Source organism: Tamandua tetradactyla, chromosome 16, assembly GCF_023851605.1.
Source record: "Tamandua tetradactyla isolate mTamTet1 chromosome 16, mTamTet1.pri, whole genome shotgun sequence".
Classification (NCBI taxonomy): Eukaryota; Metazoa; Chordata; class Mammalia; order Pilosa; family Myrmecophagidae; genus Tamandua; species Tamandua tetradactyla.
In genome coordinates, this window is record NC_135342.1 from 18006903 (window position 1) to 18026647 (window position 19745).

The 19745-nt window shown below is 48.8% G+C and overlaps 1 protein-coding gene across 1 annotated transcript in view; it reads right to left on the reverse strand.

Annotated features, from left to right (window-relative positions):
- The window catches only part of PPP1R37 (protein phosphatase 1 regulatory subunit 37), an 83153-nt gene extending 63647 nt beyond the window's left edge, over window positions 1–19506 (reverse strand). Inside the window, exon 1 of the mRNA XM_077131469.1 lies at window positions 18849–19506. Coding sequence (XP_076987584.1) covers window positions 18849–19062 — 214 coding nt within the window. The 5' untranslated portion in view covers window positions 19063–19506. The remainder of the gene's footprint in view (window positions 1–18848) is intronic.
- Between the last annotated feature and the right edge of the window lie 239 nt (window positions 19507–19745).

Genomic DNA, 19745 nt, shown 5'->3' on the forward strand with positions numbered 1-19745 from the left:
GTTTTGGAGCAACTTGAAGGAAAAATCTGAAATAGTGGAATGATAACCCATAACAAACTCTGAAATTTGCTCTGTAACTACTTGCTGAAGTGTACTCTGAAAATTATTGCTCTTTCTTTTCTTTATATATATGCTATTTCCCAATTTTAAAAATGTATTAAAAATAAAATATAATTATAAAAATTACGCATTTAAGCTAAATTGCAGCACTGTGTGCAACTGCAAGACTGGAAGCATCAATAGGAGACAGGGCAGGAAGTCTGAGCTCGCCCATGCAGTGGAATTCTTTGTAGCCACAGACGGTGGAGGCACTCTCTGAACTAAGAAGGAATAATACCCAAGATACAGGGAATGAAAAAGCAATGTGCAGGACTGCATGCATGAATTCTATCTCTTATGAAATAAAGGAGGAAGTAAAAATCTGTATTCATTGTTAAAAAGCAAACTAACGTTGAGAGAGGAAGCTGCAAGTGAAGCAGCTCAGCAATCAGGGAATGTAGGCCCCCAACCCCTTCAGCAAGCTGTCTGGTAGCTCTCAAAGTCCCCTTTTGCGGGGCTGGCTCTTTCAGGTGGGGAGGCTTGCTCTTCTCAGAGGACCACAGTAGCCACCCATAGTGTGCAGGGCCACAGAGAGCATAGCCCCAACCTGACCACGTTCTATGGTCTTATCCTGGGGTAGCCGGGGAAGGGTGACAGCAGAAGAAGAGGTGGCTGGCTTGGGCTATCTCCATAGTTTCAGAAGCAGCTCAAAAAGATTTTTGGATAAAATGAGAAAATATCTAGAATATGGTGCAAAATAATGGAGGGGGCAGCATGGGGGGACATAGTTCGGCCACATATCGATAATGACTGGTGCTGGGAAGTGCTGGTACCTCAAGTTCATTACACATTTACTTTAGTATATGTTTGAAAATGGCCATAATAATAAGTTAAATGGGGGGAGGGGGCAAGCTGCTCAGAGCAGATGGGGTCCAGAGGCAGCATCTGTTGTGCACCAGCGCCGGTCCTTAGCTAATGGCCTTAACTACTGAGGCGGCTCCTGGCCACTGGGCCGTGGGCTGCCTGCAGTGCCTGGGTGAAAGAAGGGATGTTGCCTCAGGTCACACACTGGGACTTGAAGGAGGGGGTGGCAAGATGGAGGGTGGCAAAGGAGGACACTGTAGCCCAGAGAGTGACAGGAACAGGGCTGACCAGCCCTCAGTCCCAGGGGCAGCACGGCCAGGGTTTCCCCCTCCAGCCAGTGCTTCAGAAACACATGCCCAGGGTGGGTACACAGGAAACCTGGTGACAGTGATGACACGCAGATCCCTCCCCACAAATGGAAAAGCTACAGACATATGCTAGGCTTGTGATGGCCAAACCGTGGAATGAGCCAGATCCACCACCAAGATTCACTCTCCATTGGGTTCCCTGTACTGAGAACAAAGCCCTAGGACCTCCGTGAAGTGCCAGGCCTCCCTGTCCTCCCCATCTCCAGCTGCTGTTGCTTTCTTGCACCTTCCCTGCTTGTTCCTGCCACCTGGTCAGCAACTGCTATTCCCTCAGCTCAGGAGGCTTCCCCAGCCTGCCTCCAGCTCGTTCCATTATCTGATGTGTTATCATTCAGGTCTGGACTCAAATGTCACCTACTCAGAGCAACCTGCTCTACCCCCTTTCTCAAGCAGTACCCACTCACCATGTTACCCTCAACTGCATCCCTTTTTCTCTAGTATAGGATGTACTCAGACATCTATAGTGTATCTATCTACTCGGTCACTTGCAGTCCTAGACCTAGGGTTCCCTGAGCGTCTGAATGAATGAGCTGGCTAACTTCCTCTGTGAATTGAAGACAATGCTCACTCTCCCCAGAAAACCATGGGAAGGGAAGCCACACTACACCCTGAAAAGGAGCACCCCCTTGGGAGAGGCTACAATGGCCCAGTTACTCCCTCGCAGCCAGAGACCCCGTTCCCTCCCCAGGCCTGGCTGGTAACGGGGCTGTAGCTTCCTTAGCAAGAAGAACTATCCTTCCTTCCTTCCTTCTTCCTGGGAGGGGGCCTCATGACTCAGGGAGCTGGTGCCTGTGCATGCATGACAGCCAGATGAAGGAGAGCGGGCTTAGAAACAAGCCAGAGCTGGGCCTCCAGGCCCAAGGACATGGGGAGGGGCATGGGAAGGGCCTGCCCATCCCAGCAAAGGGCACAGCCAACAGGTAACAAGAACCCACCCTGCCCTACCCCTCCCTCATCCTGACCTTCCCAGCAGCCTGGCTTGTCTGAAGATCATATTACAGAAGCACACGCGCCCAGAAGGCGCCTAAAGTTTTCCAAGGCTGTTGGGACAGAAGGGATAAAGCAGGTCACACATGACTTACCTGGGTCTGCCATGGAGTACACACATAGGAGCTGGACAATGTCAATACTGCTTGTGCAGGAAGCACCCTTAGTCCAGTCACGGGGTCCACTAAGCCCCTGAGTTTCTGCTGCGTGGTGAGCAACTTTTAATAACTAACAATAGCAACACTTATGTAACACTTCACTTGTGTTATCTCATTTAATACTTCCAACAACTCTGTGAGGCAGTTTATTATCCCCTTCTCCAAATGGAGAAACTGAGATTCATAAAATTTAAGAAGCTGTCCAAGGTCACAGAGCTAACAAAGGGAAGGACTGGGATTCAAACCCAAGTGTCTGGCTCCACAGCCCAGGTTCTAAACTTTGCATGTTACCACCTTTCTGTTCAAAATCATTGTCTGGGGTTCAGCCATCCCCACCTCCACCCTTTCCAGAACAAGAAACTGAGGCTCTGAGTGGTGAGGTGCTTGCCAAACACATGTGGGTAGGATGGCATAAGCAGGCCTGACTTCAAAGGCCACTTCCTGGGGCTGGGGGAGACCTACCTCATGGAACATGGCCCAACAGTCTCATCTAAGCCAGGCACCAGCTGCCAGCTTTGCCACCTCCTTCTCTACCCAGCCTTTGGCTAGTTTCCTTCAAAACCGCTGAGCTGCTGAGGGCCTTGGTGTCAGTTGGTAATTTCTCTCTCTCACCTTCCCCATGGACCTGAGCCATAAGGACCAGCCCTGGTGGGTCAGGTTTGTCTTGGCCACTATAGTGTTCCCGGCACAGGACTCAGTACTAGGTGACTGAGTGACAGATCCATTAGAGAAACCATCTGGTTCTATGCTGAGTGGAGACGATGACCCCGCCCCCCGCAGAACACAAGCACCCAAGACTATGCCAATGACCGAGGGCTTCCTGCTACACAAGTGTGTATGTGTATGTGTGTGTGTGTCAGGGGGGTTTCTCTGTGGCCTCCAAGAGTCCCCAGTTGGAAGGGCTTCCCAAATGGACATGCATATAGAAGGATGCTGGTTCCTCTAATCTCGCAATGTGCATCCATGTTCTTATTCTTAGCACACAGAACGGAGCAGCATGATGGCCAAGAGCATGGGCTTCAGAGTCAGACCACAAGTCCAGTAGTGCCTAGTTTGAGCATCTGCAGAGCCTAAACCCCATTCTCCGAGAACTGCCCCCCAACTCCCACAAGGATGAACCCACCCTGCCTGCTCCCATGTGATGGGGAAGATGGAGGCTTTAGCTGGGCCTGCAGGAGCCAGCTGGTATCAGAGACTTGGATTGTAAAGTCCCACCCAGAATGATGACCAGGCCTGTCTGGGCCATGCCCAGTCAAGCAGGAAAAAAAGTTTTGGGGGTGGGGGGACTGTGCATAAAAGAGGGGTGAATGTGTCCCCAAGGGGGCATGCTGGCAAAGGTCTTGTGTCTTTCCAGCAATCATACTCAGTGATCTGATCCAAGGGAATTCTGGCCCTGATGTCTGAACACATTCCAGCAGACATGACCTGGCCCTGATCGCCTCGTGGTTCAATCTCATCTAGGAAATGGGCCAATGAGATACAAACACATCTGTGCAGACAGAGGCTTCCAGAAGTAGCCAGAGATCATGGAGTCCAGCACGGGTTGGTACTCAGTAAACAGGAGCTGTTGTCAACATTAGTCCTGGCCCTGGCATGTCCTCAGCAACCCCTCAGAGAGCAGGTGTTGGGGGATGAGCCAAAGGGCAAACAAAGCCACCAGCTCCAGCCAGACTCTCCCCAAGTATCTGATCTTAAACCAGCTGCCTCTACCTGTTCTCTGCCATCTAGCTTGGAAATACTGGTCACATACACTCCTGTTTGCCCTTGGGCAAATATTTACCCAGGGCTGGGTGCCAATGGGTACAGAAATGAACACTCGGGAGCTCAAGTGGGGGATGGGCAAGCCCAGGCTCAGGGATAGGCAGCACCCACATCCCAAGGCTGACTTAGCTTTCCCTGCTCAGTGTGGCACTGAGGGCCATATAACCTCTACTCCTGTCTACCCTTCTGCACGTGAGGCAGTTATATCTGCTGGGCAGGCTCCCTGAGCCACGGCCTGTAGGCAGGGTTAACCGAGTCCCTTCTTAGTTCTGAATTCCACCTTTACCACTGACTGGCCAGGTAAGCTGGGTCTCAGGGCCCTCCCTCAACTGTTAAATGGGGTAACACTCCCACCCACCTCATGGGACTGACAAGCTGAGGCATGTGGCGTGCCCAGCATTGTGTCAGCACAGAGCGGGTACTTAGAAAATGCCAGTGATCATGATTACTATGTGGCTGCTCATGAGTGCATGGTGACCCCGACCAAGCCCCAACTATTCCTCTGATATATCATGACTCTTGCTTTGTATGTTTTTTATAAGGGTTCACAGTTGATACTCTTCACACTCTTCAAAGCCCAGTCCAGGTCCAGGCATCTAAGGTGCTCGCCAGTCATTTGGAAGTTTGCTGGGTTTTGGGCTGCAACTGCCCAGGAGTTAAGGTCCAACTCCAACAAGTACTGAACAATGAAATCCATTTCTTCCTCAACACCACCGACCTCAAGGGGGAGCGTCTCAGCAGTAACACAACACATAGTTCTCTGAGTGTCACATGCAATGTTGTCCCACTCCAGTGGGCCGGTTGCTGGAGACAAAGCTTTCCCTCCACACAGTCCAAGTAGGAGAGACAGTCTCCTTCCCAGACACTGACAATTTAGGAATTCTGTCCCTGAGTGAATGCCCAAGAGAAATTCTTGCTTATACTTCAGGTGATGTGTATCAGAATGTTCACATCTAAACAAGTTTATAAGCCTGAAAACAGGAAATGGCCCAAATGTGCATAAACAAAACATAGACAAGCTAAGGTATAACTATACAATAGAATACTATAGACCATCTGCATGGATGAAACTAGAAAACATAATGTAAAAGCAAGACATAAAAACCCACTCACTACAAGATACCACGTTTATGAAATTCAAAAATAAACAGAACTAAATACCATATTTTTCAGAATCCATATACAGATAATAAAATTTTTAAAGAAAGTATGACACCAAAAGCACAAACAAAAAATAGATAAATTAGACTTTTTAAAATTAGAAATTTTTATGCAAAGTGTATCATCAAGTAAATGAATGGATAACTTGCAGAATGGGAGAAAATAGTTGCAAATTATAATTCTATTAAGGGCCCAATATCCAGAATATATAAAGAACTCTTTTTCCAGAGGACATGCAAGTGGCCAATAAGCATATAAAATGATTCATAACATCATTAGCCAATGGTGACATGCAAATCAAAAACACGTTAAGAAATTTCACACCCATAGGGTGGCAACTAAAGAAAAAAAAAGTGTGGGAGTGGATATGGAGAAACTGGAAGCTTCATCCATTGTTGGTGGGAATGTAAAATGGTGGAGTTGCTGCAGAAAGCATAGTACGGTGATCCTCAAGAAGTTAAATATAGAATTACTACATGATAGGGCAATTCAACTCCTAGGTATATAACCCCCAAAACTGAGAATGTGAACTGAAACAAACACTTATAATCACTGTTCACAGCAACTTTATTCACAACAGCTGAAGTGTCCATCAATAGAAGAATGGATAAGGAAAATGTGTGCTATCCACACAATGGAATACCATTTGGGTGGTAAGAAGGCATGAAGTATTCAGACATGCCACACAACATGGATGAACTTAAAAACATTATGCTAAGGGAGAGGTAAGGCACGTAAGGACAAATAGTGTATGATTTCACTTTTATGAATATCTAGAAACAGCAAATTTGTAGAGATATAAAGTATCAAAATATAGGTTATAGACATGAATGGACAACAAATAGCTACACTTGACTGGAATAGCAAGAGACACAAGGAGTACCATTCAATCAGTTCTAGGTGTACCTGTACACTGAGTACCTGGATATTTGACAGAGGTAGAATAGAGACAGAACAGAGGTGAGATAACTAATTTAACAACAAGCTACATCCCACTGCTTTCCTAAAAAGGGATAGACAGGTGACGAAGTTTGGATGACAAATACCCAATTTTTCAAATAAGATATGGACATATGAAATATTTCCTGGCCAACAGTTTAGGAAAGGTCATCCAAATCAGGATATGGGCCTAATTCTCCCAAAGCAAAAAGCCCAAAGTTTAGAATGAGCCACTATTGATGTAAGAATTCACAAATTCTTCTTTTTGAGACAACCAGCTCTATGCTTCTAAATGTCCTTCAGGTTAGGTATTGGAAGGTGGGACTATTGCCGGGTTTAAGTTTGCTTTTTTTTTTCGGTTGGTTGCTTTTTTGACACTATACAACTTTATTGAGGAATAACTGATGTGAAATAAACTGCACACATTTAAAATGTACAATTTGATGAGATTTGACACATAAAACCAATACTCAAGATACTAAAAATTTCCTTTACTATAAAAAAAAAGAAAAAGAAAAGAAATAGAGGTCACAGGAGAAAGGGAAACAGGGAGAAGAGGAAGTTGTTGCTTGATAGTTAGAGACTACTGGTAGATGTCGGAAATTTTTAATAAAATTCATTGAAAACAACAAAAAAACAAGGGAATAACAACCAAAACATTCAGGACAAGCAATTACAGAGCTACTGTGCTCCCCACATGCCCCAAGAGGCAGAGGTGAACTGATGGCACTATTCTCATTCTTAAGCTAGGAGGTAAGCTCACTGGTTCTCATTATATTACGCTAAAACTTAAATGTATACTGCATGCATATCTTACGTACCAAGAAAAAATTTAATGACTATAACTTAAAACGCAGAGGGGAAAAGAGTGTCCCAGCAGAGAGAAAAGCATGTGCAAAGGCTTGAAAGCAAGAGAGCAAACTGTTTCTTTGGGGAACTGAAGATCACTGTGAGGGTCAAATGAAGGAAACAGAAAAGGGATGCAGCCCAGAACCAGGGAACAGGCACCAAGGTGCTCGCAAAAGGTCTGCCAAGCTTCTCAGTGGCTTGCTGCTTAACACTACCACCCATCAAGACAGGCAACAGGGCCAGGCTCAGCGATGAGGGTCTCTAAGGAAAGTCAATGCCCATCAGGGGACAACCAACCCTGTAAGAACTACGAAGGTTCCGTCGGTCTACCCACTTCAAGTTTCTAGTCAGGGGTGCCAAACAGCCTACAGGACTCAGATGCTCTGAGTGAGTTTCAGTTTGGAATTTCAGTCAAACTAATGTGAGCTGTTTATTGGCCCAGCAAGGTTCCGGTAATGGAAAGCGGCTGCCGGGAATTTCTGATGGCCCAACCTCACTTTCCTTATCTCCAAAAGGTAGAATACACCACCCATCCTTATGAGATGTCTGAAAACTAAAGGACATATTTATTAATTCATTCTTTAACAAACAACCTGGGCTGGGCAAATAACGGGCAAATGACAAAGAAGAAAAAAATACCTAGAAAACAAAATTCCAAAGAGTTAGTATCTCCACTAGAGAAGGAATCTTTGCAAAAGGTCCCTAAACAAAAATAGGCAAAGGGAACAAAGAGGCAATTCCCAAAAGTGTATAATACCTAACAATAAACAGGTAACTGCTAGTCAAACGAACGTTAACTAAAGCAAGGCACCATTTTGGCATCAAAACATTCAAACTGCAAATATCATTCATTCATTGAAAAAAATAAATCCCTGCCCTTCAAGGCTTACAGATCAGTCACATATTGCATCCAATGCCTCAGAATGTTCCTACCCCTTGACCTGGCCACCTACCTTCTAAGAATCTTTTCTGAGAAAGCCTTATGGACAAAGATGAACAGAACTGCATTCTTTATGCAACCGAAAACCAGAAAGGACCTAAATGTTCAGCAGTATGGAAATAGCTAAAACCAATTACAACAAAGCAATGGTAACTTTTAAATTCTGCTTGTAAAAAAAAAAAAAACAGAAAATGAAATTAAATGAAAATGAAGTGAAAAAACAGGATATTCAACTGTCCATAATGTATGGTTTCCATTTTATTTTTACCTACGTGTGGCTGTGTATCTAACCATTGAAAAGAGACAGGAAGGAGATGCACCAGCATTTAACAATGAAAACATTCCAGATGGTGCAAATCATATACCTGATTTTATACCTGCATAAAATCTAGAATTTATACAGAACTTTTACAATCAGGTAATAAAAAGACCAACCAATTTAAAAATGGGCAAAAGATCTGAACAGAATTTTCCCCAAAGAAGATATACAAATGTCCAATAAGCACATGAAACGATGCAAATCAAAACCAAAATAAATAGTGGTGATGGTAGCATAATATTGCACATAGAATCAGTGCCACTGAGTTGTACACTTAACAACGGTTAAAATGGGAAATTTTATGTGATATATATGTGTTAACAAAATAAAATTAAAATAAATCAGAAAGGATGACGCTGAGTGAAAGAAACCAGACAAAAAATACCATATATTGTATGATTCTATTTATAATATAATGAAATGTCCAAAACAGGCAAATTCATACGGATGGAAAGGACATGACAGCTACCTAAGTTTAGGGTCAGGATAATGGAGGAATTGGGCATGAGGGTTAAGAGGCTCAGGGTTTCTTTATGGAGTCAAGAAAATGTTCTAAAATTGACTGATGATGGATGCAAAAGTGTGAATATAATGAAAACCAATAAACTGCACATTTTAGATGGGTAAATTGCATATGTGAATATCTCAATAGAGCTGTTTAAAAAAAGAACATTCCAGATGGTGAGATTAACAAGCAAAATTTTCTCCTTTAGACTTTCTTTTTTTCTTACAATAAACATACTTTACTTAATTCTAAGGTCAGAAAAGAATCAACGCGCACTGCAAAGGTTCAGGTGCCTTTCCCAGTACCAGTAATTGCTACAGCTTCCAGGGGACGACATACCCATCCTTCCCCAGGAGGATTTCTCCGGCTCTGCGCCAGGTAAGGAGACAAACCCAGCCCAAGGTCACTCTGTTCCTTGCTATGGCTGCAGATGGAAGCAGCTTCCCCAGAGCTGATGGGTGGAAACAGGGAGGGGGACACCAGGGCACAGCCAGGCAGGTCTCTTCAGCTGCCCTTTCCCAGGTATGTAACTACAGCACAGACACACGGCTCCTCAACACCAGCAAGGTGGCCGTGGAGTGGTAGGAACCTGTTCTGACAGCCAGGCCCTTCCTGGTTAAGTACCTTCGAAGGCCTGTTGCCTCATTTGTAGAATAAGGATATTAAACTTCCACCCCTGATAATTATGACTCTGGAGATAGGGAAGGGACCTGTGCCAGTCCTGGATTCTCTTGGCTGAGTGGTCAGCAAGCAAAGGCATTTGGCTCCAGGAACAGGATGGGGCAGACGGCCCCACCTCCTGACACCTGCTTCTCCCACAGGGCTCCTGGCCTAGGAAGTCTCCCCAGGGTCAGGCAGGCCGGGAGCCTTTGGACACAAGACTCTGAGCACAGCTCCGTGAAGGGCATTGTCTTCAGGGGTGCTCCCTGCAGCCACCCCATACCCCCAGGCCATCCTATCATAACAACTCTCACACAGCACCTACTCTGTGTGTGGCACTGTGCCAGAACACAGCAGTGACTGACACCGCCCAGCCTTGCCTCCTAGAGATGGCAGTCCTATGAGGGAGACTGACATGTCCTCAGACAGGGGCAATACAGAGTGTACAGGACTGGGGAAAAGCTCAGTACTACAGATGCCCAGGCCCAGCAAGGAAAAGAGTCCCTAGGGGAACTGAGAACTTTCTGATCATTTTGATCAAAGTGCAGAGAATTGGGCCAGGAAGGAAGGATCTGGAGCCCAGGAATGAAAAGGATGACAGAGCAAGGAGTGAGAAGGGCTGGTGGCTGGACACACCCAACACCCTCAACCTCCTCCTATGATAGACTTTGCTGTAGGAGGGGGATGGGAAATGGGGTCACCTCCCACAAAGGTAGAAAGGCAGATGTTACCAGAACCTGGCTCTCTTAGCTACTGCCCCACAACAGGGAGGAGTTCCTGGGAACGACTCACTTCCCTAAATGGTGGGGTGACCCATACAGAACAATGGGAAAACAGATATGCAGTGCAAATGGCCCAGACACCATCCTACCGCACAGAGAGGGCAAGTACCTTGGCTTATGACACGCTGCAAGTTAATAGCGGAAGCGGGTCTGCCCCATGGTCCGCCCCATGGTCCTGCCCTCCTGCTCTCATCAGATTGGCCAGCTCTCTGCAGCTCCTCCTCCCCTATCCACAATTTCTTTTCTTTGTCAGCTTGACCCCAAGCTGCACAAGGGCAGGGCCTGGGGTGGTACCTGAGTCCAGCATCATACTAGCTTATCCCTCTACCAAAAATGGTGCAGTCTTGCTCAGTGACAGGCACATTGCCATGTGGTGGGCACTGGGGGAGATGATGGCACCACAAACACAGCCTTGCACTCGTGATGTTCATAGTTGAGTGGGTAAGAGAGAGCACTGGCAGACCCCCTGATGGGGAAGCCTGATCAGAGGGTTGGGAGGCTAGGATGTGCTGGTCCTTGAAAGATGAGCAAGAGAAAGCTGTGTGAGTAGGGCCAGCATTCTAGAAGGATAGGTGTGGGAAGTTCCCCATGTGTTCTAGAAACTGAAAGAAAGAAGCCACTGTGGCTTCCCTGTGAGTGCAGGAGAAGGACAATCTAGCTGTGGTCACCTAGGGTGGCAGAGGCCAAGTCATGCCTGCCTCCTAAGCTGTTGCAGGGAACTTGGATTGCAAGTGAAAGACAGTGGGGGACTCACAGAACACCATGTGAAAGACACTGTGGTGATGCTGGGTGAATGGGCGGGAAAGGACCCTGAGAGAACAGGGGGAGCAGCCAGAAGAGCCCCCTACCTAGCACAGAATAAAGCAAAGAAGAGACACAATAAATGCTTGCTGGCAAGGAATCCTTGAAGAAATGACACAAGGAACAAAATCTTTCTTTCTCCTAGCTCTCTTCAAGCCCCCTACTGCTCTGAGGCCCCAATGACAAGATTCCAAGGGTTCCTGGAGGTGTTTGCTCATTTGGCACCTCCCAGGAGCCAGGCGGATAGGACGCAGTCCCTCGTGGAGCTTCTGGATCCAGTGGGGGGAGATGTACCCAAACAAGTAACAACAGTGTGAGGCGTGCCATGGGAACACAGGCACTCTGCCTGGTGATGAGAGAGGGTGCCCCGTGAGGAGGTGACGACTGAGTCGGAAGGTAGAGGCTAATGAACAGGAGGGCTGAGCATAGGAAACCAGCATCTATAAGCCAGAAGGGCGAGGGCACCAGCAGGTCAACTGGCATCCAACTGGGGATAGGCTCAGGGATGGGGAGATGGTCCTGTGGTTATCAAGGAGCCATCAGAGGCTTTGGGGAAAGGGAACAGAGGGCCAGGCCAGACCATTCTTTCTTGGGAACCAGGCTGTGGGTTTGAAGCCAACTCCCCCCATAGATGGCACCCATGAGACTCTGTTTTCCCCTCTTGGCTACTGTGAAGATGAAATGAGTAAATGTAAGTTCAGAGCTTAGACCTAGTGAGAGCTCCATGAATATCCCTACTGTCATTGTGGCCGCCGTCAGGCAGCACAACCCCACTATGGAAGCACATCCCTGGTGCTCATGGTCATCTCACTGAAGTGCCATCTGACATCCCCCCTCTTTGTGGCTCTGGGAACCAAGTGAGAACCTCCTTTGGCTGTGAAGCTGCTTTGCTTTGCTTTGCAAAAAGAGGAGGGTGCAGAGAACACAAGCAGTTCTCTGACGCCACTGACAGCAGCTGGCACAGATTCTAAGGCTGTCAAGAAATGGGAGGTGGGTGTGAAGGTGGCACACGAGTCTGATTCCGATGGGTCCCAAGCATCAGCTTCGAAGAGAGGCCCACCTATCTAACCAGGAAGGACCTGCCAACTGGAACCCAACAAGTCTCTGCACAGAGCATCAGACTACAGGCTCTGCTGGAAAGGGGGAAGGGCTTCAGTAGTCACATGCCAAAGCCCCAGAGCTGGCATCTGTCAGCAAATACTCAAACCTCCACTCCCACCTTGAGGGATACACTGCAGCCAGGTGTATGGAGTAAGGGAAGCATAAGAACAGACTTTGGAGTGGCTGCTGTATAGCTCCATCGTTCATCTATCCATCCATCCAAACACCCACCTGGTGCGAGAGCCTGCAGAGAGCCGGGTACCACAAAGAGTTCTGGGGCCTTGGAGCTGAGCCAAAATGGAAAGGTTGAACTAACCAACTTGGGGAGGGGGGACATAGAGATCAAAGGAGAGAATGGATGGGGGGAAAACTGCCACCTCAGAAGTGTTAAAGAAAATACTGGCAAGGGCAAAAATCTTTTGGAGGAATGGGAGGAGGCTCAGATACAGTGAATGAATAAATCAGTGAAGTAAAATGTTAGCTATTAGCCTATTCAGGGCCACACTAGCCTAGAGCCTACAGGTTCCTGGGCCATGGCTACCTCCCTGGTTCCCCCCTCAGTCTCGCCCCCTCAAAATCACCCCCACCCTGATGGAGAATTCTGTTAAAAACACAAATCATTAAAAAAAAAAAACCCCCACACACACACGCACAAATCAAGTCCCATCTTAAAACTCCCCACCATCTTCAGGCTGGCATGACCTCTCAGGCCCATTCATGGCCAATCGCACCCATCTTCTCCAGCCTCACCTCTTGTCCATTTTGCCCCCAGCTCCAGGCTCCCAACACCCACAAGGCTGGCATTTGTTCAGTTCCTCAGCCATCTGTCCTCTCACCTCCAGTCCTTTGCACATTCTGTTCCCACTGCCTGAAACACCCTCCCCGTGCTCCTCCTGTGATTTCTTCAGGCCTCAGATGTCCCTTCCCCCAGGATGCCATCTTTGCCCTGTCCTCCTGCCCAGGCACACCCTGGGTATGCTCCTTAATTAGAATCCTCAGCACCCTGGTTTAATGTCCTGTGTGTCTCCCTCACTCAACCATTACCTTCTTGGAGGAACTGGGCCTGTCTTTTCCCCCTGGATCCCTAATACCTGAAAGTTCCAAGACCTATACTAAGTGACCATACCCCACTGAATGAATGATTGGTAACAGAATCTCCAATTCACTCAGCCAGCCAGGACACTGAAGGCCCACCCATGAACTGAGGACCAGGGGCATTCCCAGGATTGAATGCCTGAGGTGAACAGGGAGCCTGAGACTAGGACAGCCAAACCCAGTGAGTCAGAACTGCCCAGGGAGCTTCTATAAAAACACAGATTCCTGGTTCCCATTCCTGAGACTGCTTCACTTGCACCCAAGGCAACTGGTTCCATGATTCCTAATACTCTTCAAGCTGAATCCCTGCAAAAAGCTCACAAGAGACACAATCCCTCGCCCCTAAAACACACATATGCCCTTTCATTGACTCATCCTATGACTATTTACTGAGTGCCTGCTGTGTGGGTGGTCTTTCTGGGGGCTCACGGAGAAATGTCAAAGCCTGTCTGTCAGTGGACTTTTTGGCGCTTCTGTCCTGGCACACCCTAGATTAACTACAACCCTACCAAAGATAAAACAGAAGTTTCACCTAAATACCAGCACAAAATATCAAATCTGAGAAACAGTCTCATCCCTCCCAGATTCCATCCCCGGCCCGAATTCCTGTGTACACAGGAAGGGTCACAGTTCATTCCCACGTAGCCTTTGCCCTTGAAGGGAAGTTGGAGGTGGAAAGAATCAGGGCAGTCCCATGAGTGTGCAGGCACTAAGAGCTGCCAGAGTCTGAATGAACTGATAAACTCCATCTTCGTGCCAGAATGCTGGGGGGCTGGCAGAGAAGACACTCCACAAGGTGCTTAACAACCTTAACAAGGTGCTTAACAAGAAAAATGTGTGGTAACAGGGCAGAAGGTACCAGGAGACCAGGACCCGAGGAGACCCAGACTCACACAGGAGCTGCAACTTGTCCAGTGTCATCAGATGGATATGGAGAGGGTGGGGATCAAATTTATAATTTGAAATCTTGGTACCCTTGCTACCAAGCCAGGGGGCTTCTCACACTGGTGGGTCCAGATGTGCTGATTTTTTTTTTAAGTCAGAGAGGTTGGGCAACTTGCCCACAGCCACCCAGCTTGTAAAAGGAGCAGGCCTAGGACCTGCGCTTTTCCCCATGCATGGTTAGGGAGGATGGGGCATTTATCTTGGATAGTGGACCCTCAGCTGGGACCCTGAGGGATAAGAGAGATTCTGAGGGAAAGATAAGTGGGAAACTATGGGTTCAGAACTGGGATGGGGAGGATGGAGGGGCAGAGGCCTGGTGACCACAGTAATGACGAGGGAATCATGCTGTGCATATACTGTAGATCTGGCACTGTGTTATCTCACCCCATTCTTGCAACAACCCTGTGAGGAGCTACCATTGTCACCTGCCTTTTGAAAAAGAAAACCTGAGGCACAGACGTAATACTCTGCACACACTGCTGCTCCGGGGCAAGGTTTACAGGCACAGCTTGGCTACAGGAAGCAAAGTCAGGACCAAGTGGAAAGCTGAGCTGATGCTATAGCCTCCCAGCCTCAAAACCAACCCCAAAACCCCACTGCCTGCCCCTGAGCAATATCACACTTAGGATAAAATATTCTTTTAACTTAGAGTCTCATTTCTCCACTGACAGGTACATTTCTACCTGTCAAGCCAGTTTCAAGGACCAAACTTGCAGGCCAGGCATCAAAAGAACAGGACAGTGTGGCATTTCCACCCTCGTGGGTCTCCATTTAAGAACACCATGGCCACTGCTTCCTTCACATCCCAACCTGCTGAGGCTCAGGTGGCCAGAGACAGCACATGTTGGGGTCCCTTCACGTTACAGACACCCTCTCTTTCTGTGAGGAATTTCCTGGGGGGCAAAGAACCCTTTCCTTCCCACTCCAAGAATGACTCCCTGCTGGAGGTCAGGAGATACAGAATGAGTCACTGCGGGGGAGGGGGGAGCAGGTAACCTCCTAGACTTAGACTGTGGCTGGTGTCACGTGCTCTCATCACAAGTTCCTCTCACATGCCTGCCTTGCAAACCCATCCCCCCACCCCGACCCACCCACTCCACCCCACACATACACACAGTGCTCAGAAGGGACTGGAAAGAGGAGCCTGCCCTCATGTGATGGGGTAGAGTGGGATGATGGGCAGCCAGATAGCCCTTTTTCCACTGGCATCCACACCTACCCCCAGGGAGAACACGGACCTGTGCCTAGCCTGGCAGTGCTAAGCTAACCCCTTGCCCTCCCACTCCCCATCGCCACCTCCTCCTCCAGCTTCAATGACTCTTCCGTGCATACCAGGCTACACCCTGCAGCCCCTGCCCATGGTTCAGCCCCTCCTCTCAGACATCCAGGTCACACAGCTTTGCACTGTTGCCACAGCAACTCCCAACTACTCAGTCCCTTGGGGCCACACTCTGGATAGACGAGCCCCATGCATGGCCTGGCCTCACCCCTTTAAGAACGGCCGTACACATGTCCACAGGCACACTTTCAACAACTAGTCCTGTCAGTCCCTCAAGCTGCTGGGAAAACAGGTCAGACACAGTGTCTGCCCTTCCATTCCAGTGCGGGAGAAAGACCACCAGCAAGCAAATCAGCCTGCAACTATCGGATGGCCTTCACGGGCCTGAGACTCTGCTCAAAATCTCCACCCTCCAGCTTTTCAGCTCTATTCCTCCAGCTGAGCTGCCTCTTGAGGCCTGGTCCCAGCCCTCCTCCCCAGCCCAACCCACTGATAGCCCCTTGGACCAACTTTCTCTACATTTCCTCTTCTACAGCCTTGCAAAGCCTCGGCCTCCCTCAGTCTCAAGGACTCAAAGACTCCCTTGTCCTTATGAGACACAAAGGCTCAACACCAGCTCCTTGGGGTTGACAGCCCTCCACTTTATTTGCCCAAACTCACATCTTCACAATGATCCCTTCCTAGCCCAGGCCTAAGAGTACCCAACTCCTTCCCCTTCTTCCCCAGATCCTCAGCACCTCTCCTCAGCCAGACAGAGGAACTCTCCAGCCCACAGACAGACTGATTCCCCCTTGTAATCAGCTCTCCATCCCAGATCCATCAATTTCTCAGAGATAGGAGTCCTGACCTGGCCTTGCTGTGCCTCCCTAGCCTGCAAACTCTCACTCCTACTGAGAGCAGGTCAATCAACAACCCTTCTTGCAACTCCTCCCAGGCTGACTCCAATGCACCCTTTCCTGAAAGACATTCTTCCCTCCCCTCAAACTTTTTCATTGCCTCCTCAAGACTGCCCAAAATATTTCAGCCCATGAAGACCAAACAAAAACAAAACAGAAAAGCCCAGTTCTACCTGAATAACAGCAGTTGCGATTTACTAGGCTCTTACTATGTGGCTGGAACTTAAAAGAAATATATTGTTTAATCTTCACAATCACCCCACAAATTAAATTTGCACCTCCATTTACAAAGAAAGAGACTGGAGGCTTACTTAAAGCCAAACAGCTGGTTACAAAACAGTTGCTCCTCTCCTGGAAACCTACAGACCAGAAACAGTTCCCTGACCTGTGCCAAACACTCCAACTGCCCTTTCCCACTGGCCTTCCAGACCACAGGCTGACCAGCAACTTTTTCCCTCTTTCTGGAAGACACACGTCAAATCACACACTTCTCTGCAGCCAGGCCCTGGTGAGACTCCACTCTCTTCTGATCCTGTCACTCTCAACCAGCCAAGATGGTCTTCCCCACTCCTTGAAGTTGATGGCCTCCAGACTTACCCTGTGGACCCTTTGGGCCAAACCCATCATCTCCTCCCGCAGCCCAGAAACTGACCACTACCTCTGCCTCTTTCTTGGAAGCTTGAGGCCACAAGAAACAGGCCCCAGCCTCATGAACCAGCTCCTCTACACTGGCCCCTAAAATTATCAACATCACCTTTCTAACAATAATTGGCTTACTTTGGCCAGTCACTTTTCTTACATGACCCCATTTAGTCTTCTCTTAAATCCTATAGTAGGGTACTATTACCCACCTTGTGGGGGGTGGGGAGGGAGGAGTGGGGAGGGCCTGAGGCGCTGAGGAGTTAATTGATGACCCAGAGATCACAAAGTAGGAAAATGGCAATCAGGGACTGAACTGGAGCCTCTCCTCTTGACCACCACTCTTCTCTGTCTCCCCAGGTCTCTCCCTTTCCTGTTCTGAACACCCTGGAATGGACACCATGCTCTCTATAGCTAGGGTTCACTTCAACTCTTCCCTTCTTCAGCCCCATTCCCCCAAGTCCTTCAACCCAAACAGACCACTGACCCCTGGGGCCTAGAGCCCAAGGATATGGCTGACTTCCAATGTCAAGAGTCTTAAATTAACCCATTTCTATTTAAGAAGAACTAGCCACGCTGGCATTTGTGGGAGCTCCTTGGGTATTCAGCTTCCAGTTGCCATGTTTTCCACCCTCACTTCCACCCTGAGATTAAAGCCACCAACTCCTCCACTGCCCGGAGTGGCAACAGTTTTTACCCCTTTCCAGGGGGTCTTCTACAAAGTCATAGCTGTTCTGATTCCTGTCTCCCCAGGCCACACCCCAGCCAAGACTGACAGGTCTCTCCAGGACAGAAACAGGCTCAATGCTGCCATCCACCTCCCACGTGTCCAAAGATCTAAACTTTTTCACCTTCCCAGCCCCATGGGTTCAACCCACTCCTCCACCTCTAAATGTACCTGATCTTCTAACCCCTAATTACCTTCTTCAGAAAACTATCATCTACAGACTTGCCCCACACTTCTTCAATGCTCTCACCTTCTACTGACCAGTCACTCAATTCCTGACCTAACTTACTCAGGGAAAAAAAAAAAAAAAAAAAGACGACCTTTCTATAGCCAGGTTCCAAAGTTCCTCTGTCCCCGAATCGCTGACAATCTGCTACTTCCCCTTTTTGTTGAGGAAGGGAGAGAGGATAAGGGGCATGGTTTTTCTTCTTCTGAATCCCTAGACCCAACACCTTCACTGACTATCGCACCTGCCCTCAAAATTACCACCAACTCCTTTCCAGGGCTTTATTTTGTCTCCCCTTTCCCAGGATTTACCAACTACAATTCAGATTTATTCCTCTTCCTCCCTTCAGCCAAGAAAGTCACCGACAGTCCCGCTCCCAGAACTTGCAGACCAGCCACTTAACCCTCTTTCCATCCCCGAGGATCCATCAAACAACTGCGACTGCCCTTTCGGCGCCAATATCGACCCACTCTTTCTCCCCTGACTGCTCTCTGTGTCCTTCTCTGGGGAAACTATAAACACAAAGATTGCCACCCTCCAATCTCACAAACCACCAAACTGTACCCTGTTGCCCATCGTTTTAGTTCTAAGACGATCACCTTCAGGGTCCCTTTTCCGAGGGAGGAGGCAAAAAACAGCCATTTTTCACCTTCCCAATTTGATAGTCACCCCCTCCTCTAATCCCCTCCGGCTCCAAAGTGACGACTGTCTCCTTGAACCATCACGCACAACTTACTGAGCGCTACCTCGGTGCCAAAAGCTGTACCGACCCCTCCCGAACCGCCCCCACACCCCCGCCACAGCTACCGTGTCTCCAAGGGTCTTTGGGCTCCACCGCTCCGGACACGATATCCTCGTCCGACGGGAATGTAACGCGCTTGGCTGCAGCCTTGAGGCGCCCGTCGGCTGGGGGCGATGCGGGGCTGGGAGGTCGGGCCTCGGAGGGGGCCTCGGCGGGGGACTCATCGGAGTCGCCGTTTGCGCCCGACCCGGGCGGAGCCTCTTGCGGCGGGAGCTCCATCTCCGCCGCCGCCGCCGCCTCCTCACGGGGGCCCCGGGGACATGCCCCGGGTCCCGGACTTGTCTCTCCGGGTCCGCCCGCCGTCCCGGGGCATGAGCTCCGCCGCTGCTTCAAGCTCCACCTCCGTCCGCTCTCCTCGTCGTCGTAGTCGTCGCCGCCTCGAGCCGGAACGCGCCTCCGCCGAGCCCCGCGCGCGCCTGCTCGTTCACAGCCGCACTTTCGCTAAAGGCCAGTGAGCTGCCGCGAACTAAGAGAGGCAAAAAATCAATTTAAGCTATTTGCAGGCAGACTCGTCTCACAAGTGACATGGAAGCGAGATGAAAGGGCAGAAAGATCCCCGAAGAACAGAAACGTGAGCAGTGAATCTGCAGAGCCGGAACTGCAGAATACGAGGGGCGGAGCGAGGTGGACGCTGTCTCCCAGAGCAGCGCGCAAGCGCGATCTTGAGCTGCCTGTTCGCCCCCAATCTGGAGCGCTAATAATGTTCGTACTCGCACACATTCGTCACGAGGGCAGGTGACGGAGATGGAGTTGATAGAAATAAAAACATCTGCTTGGCGGGGTTAGGGAAATTGATTAAAAGAAAGGTAAAAGTATGGGGAACTTGAAAGGTGAGAGGAGCTGTGTTAAATAGGTGAACACAGATGTAGGATACTGACAGGGGAATCCTCTGCCTGCAGATG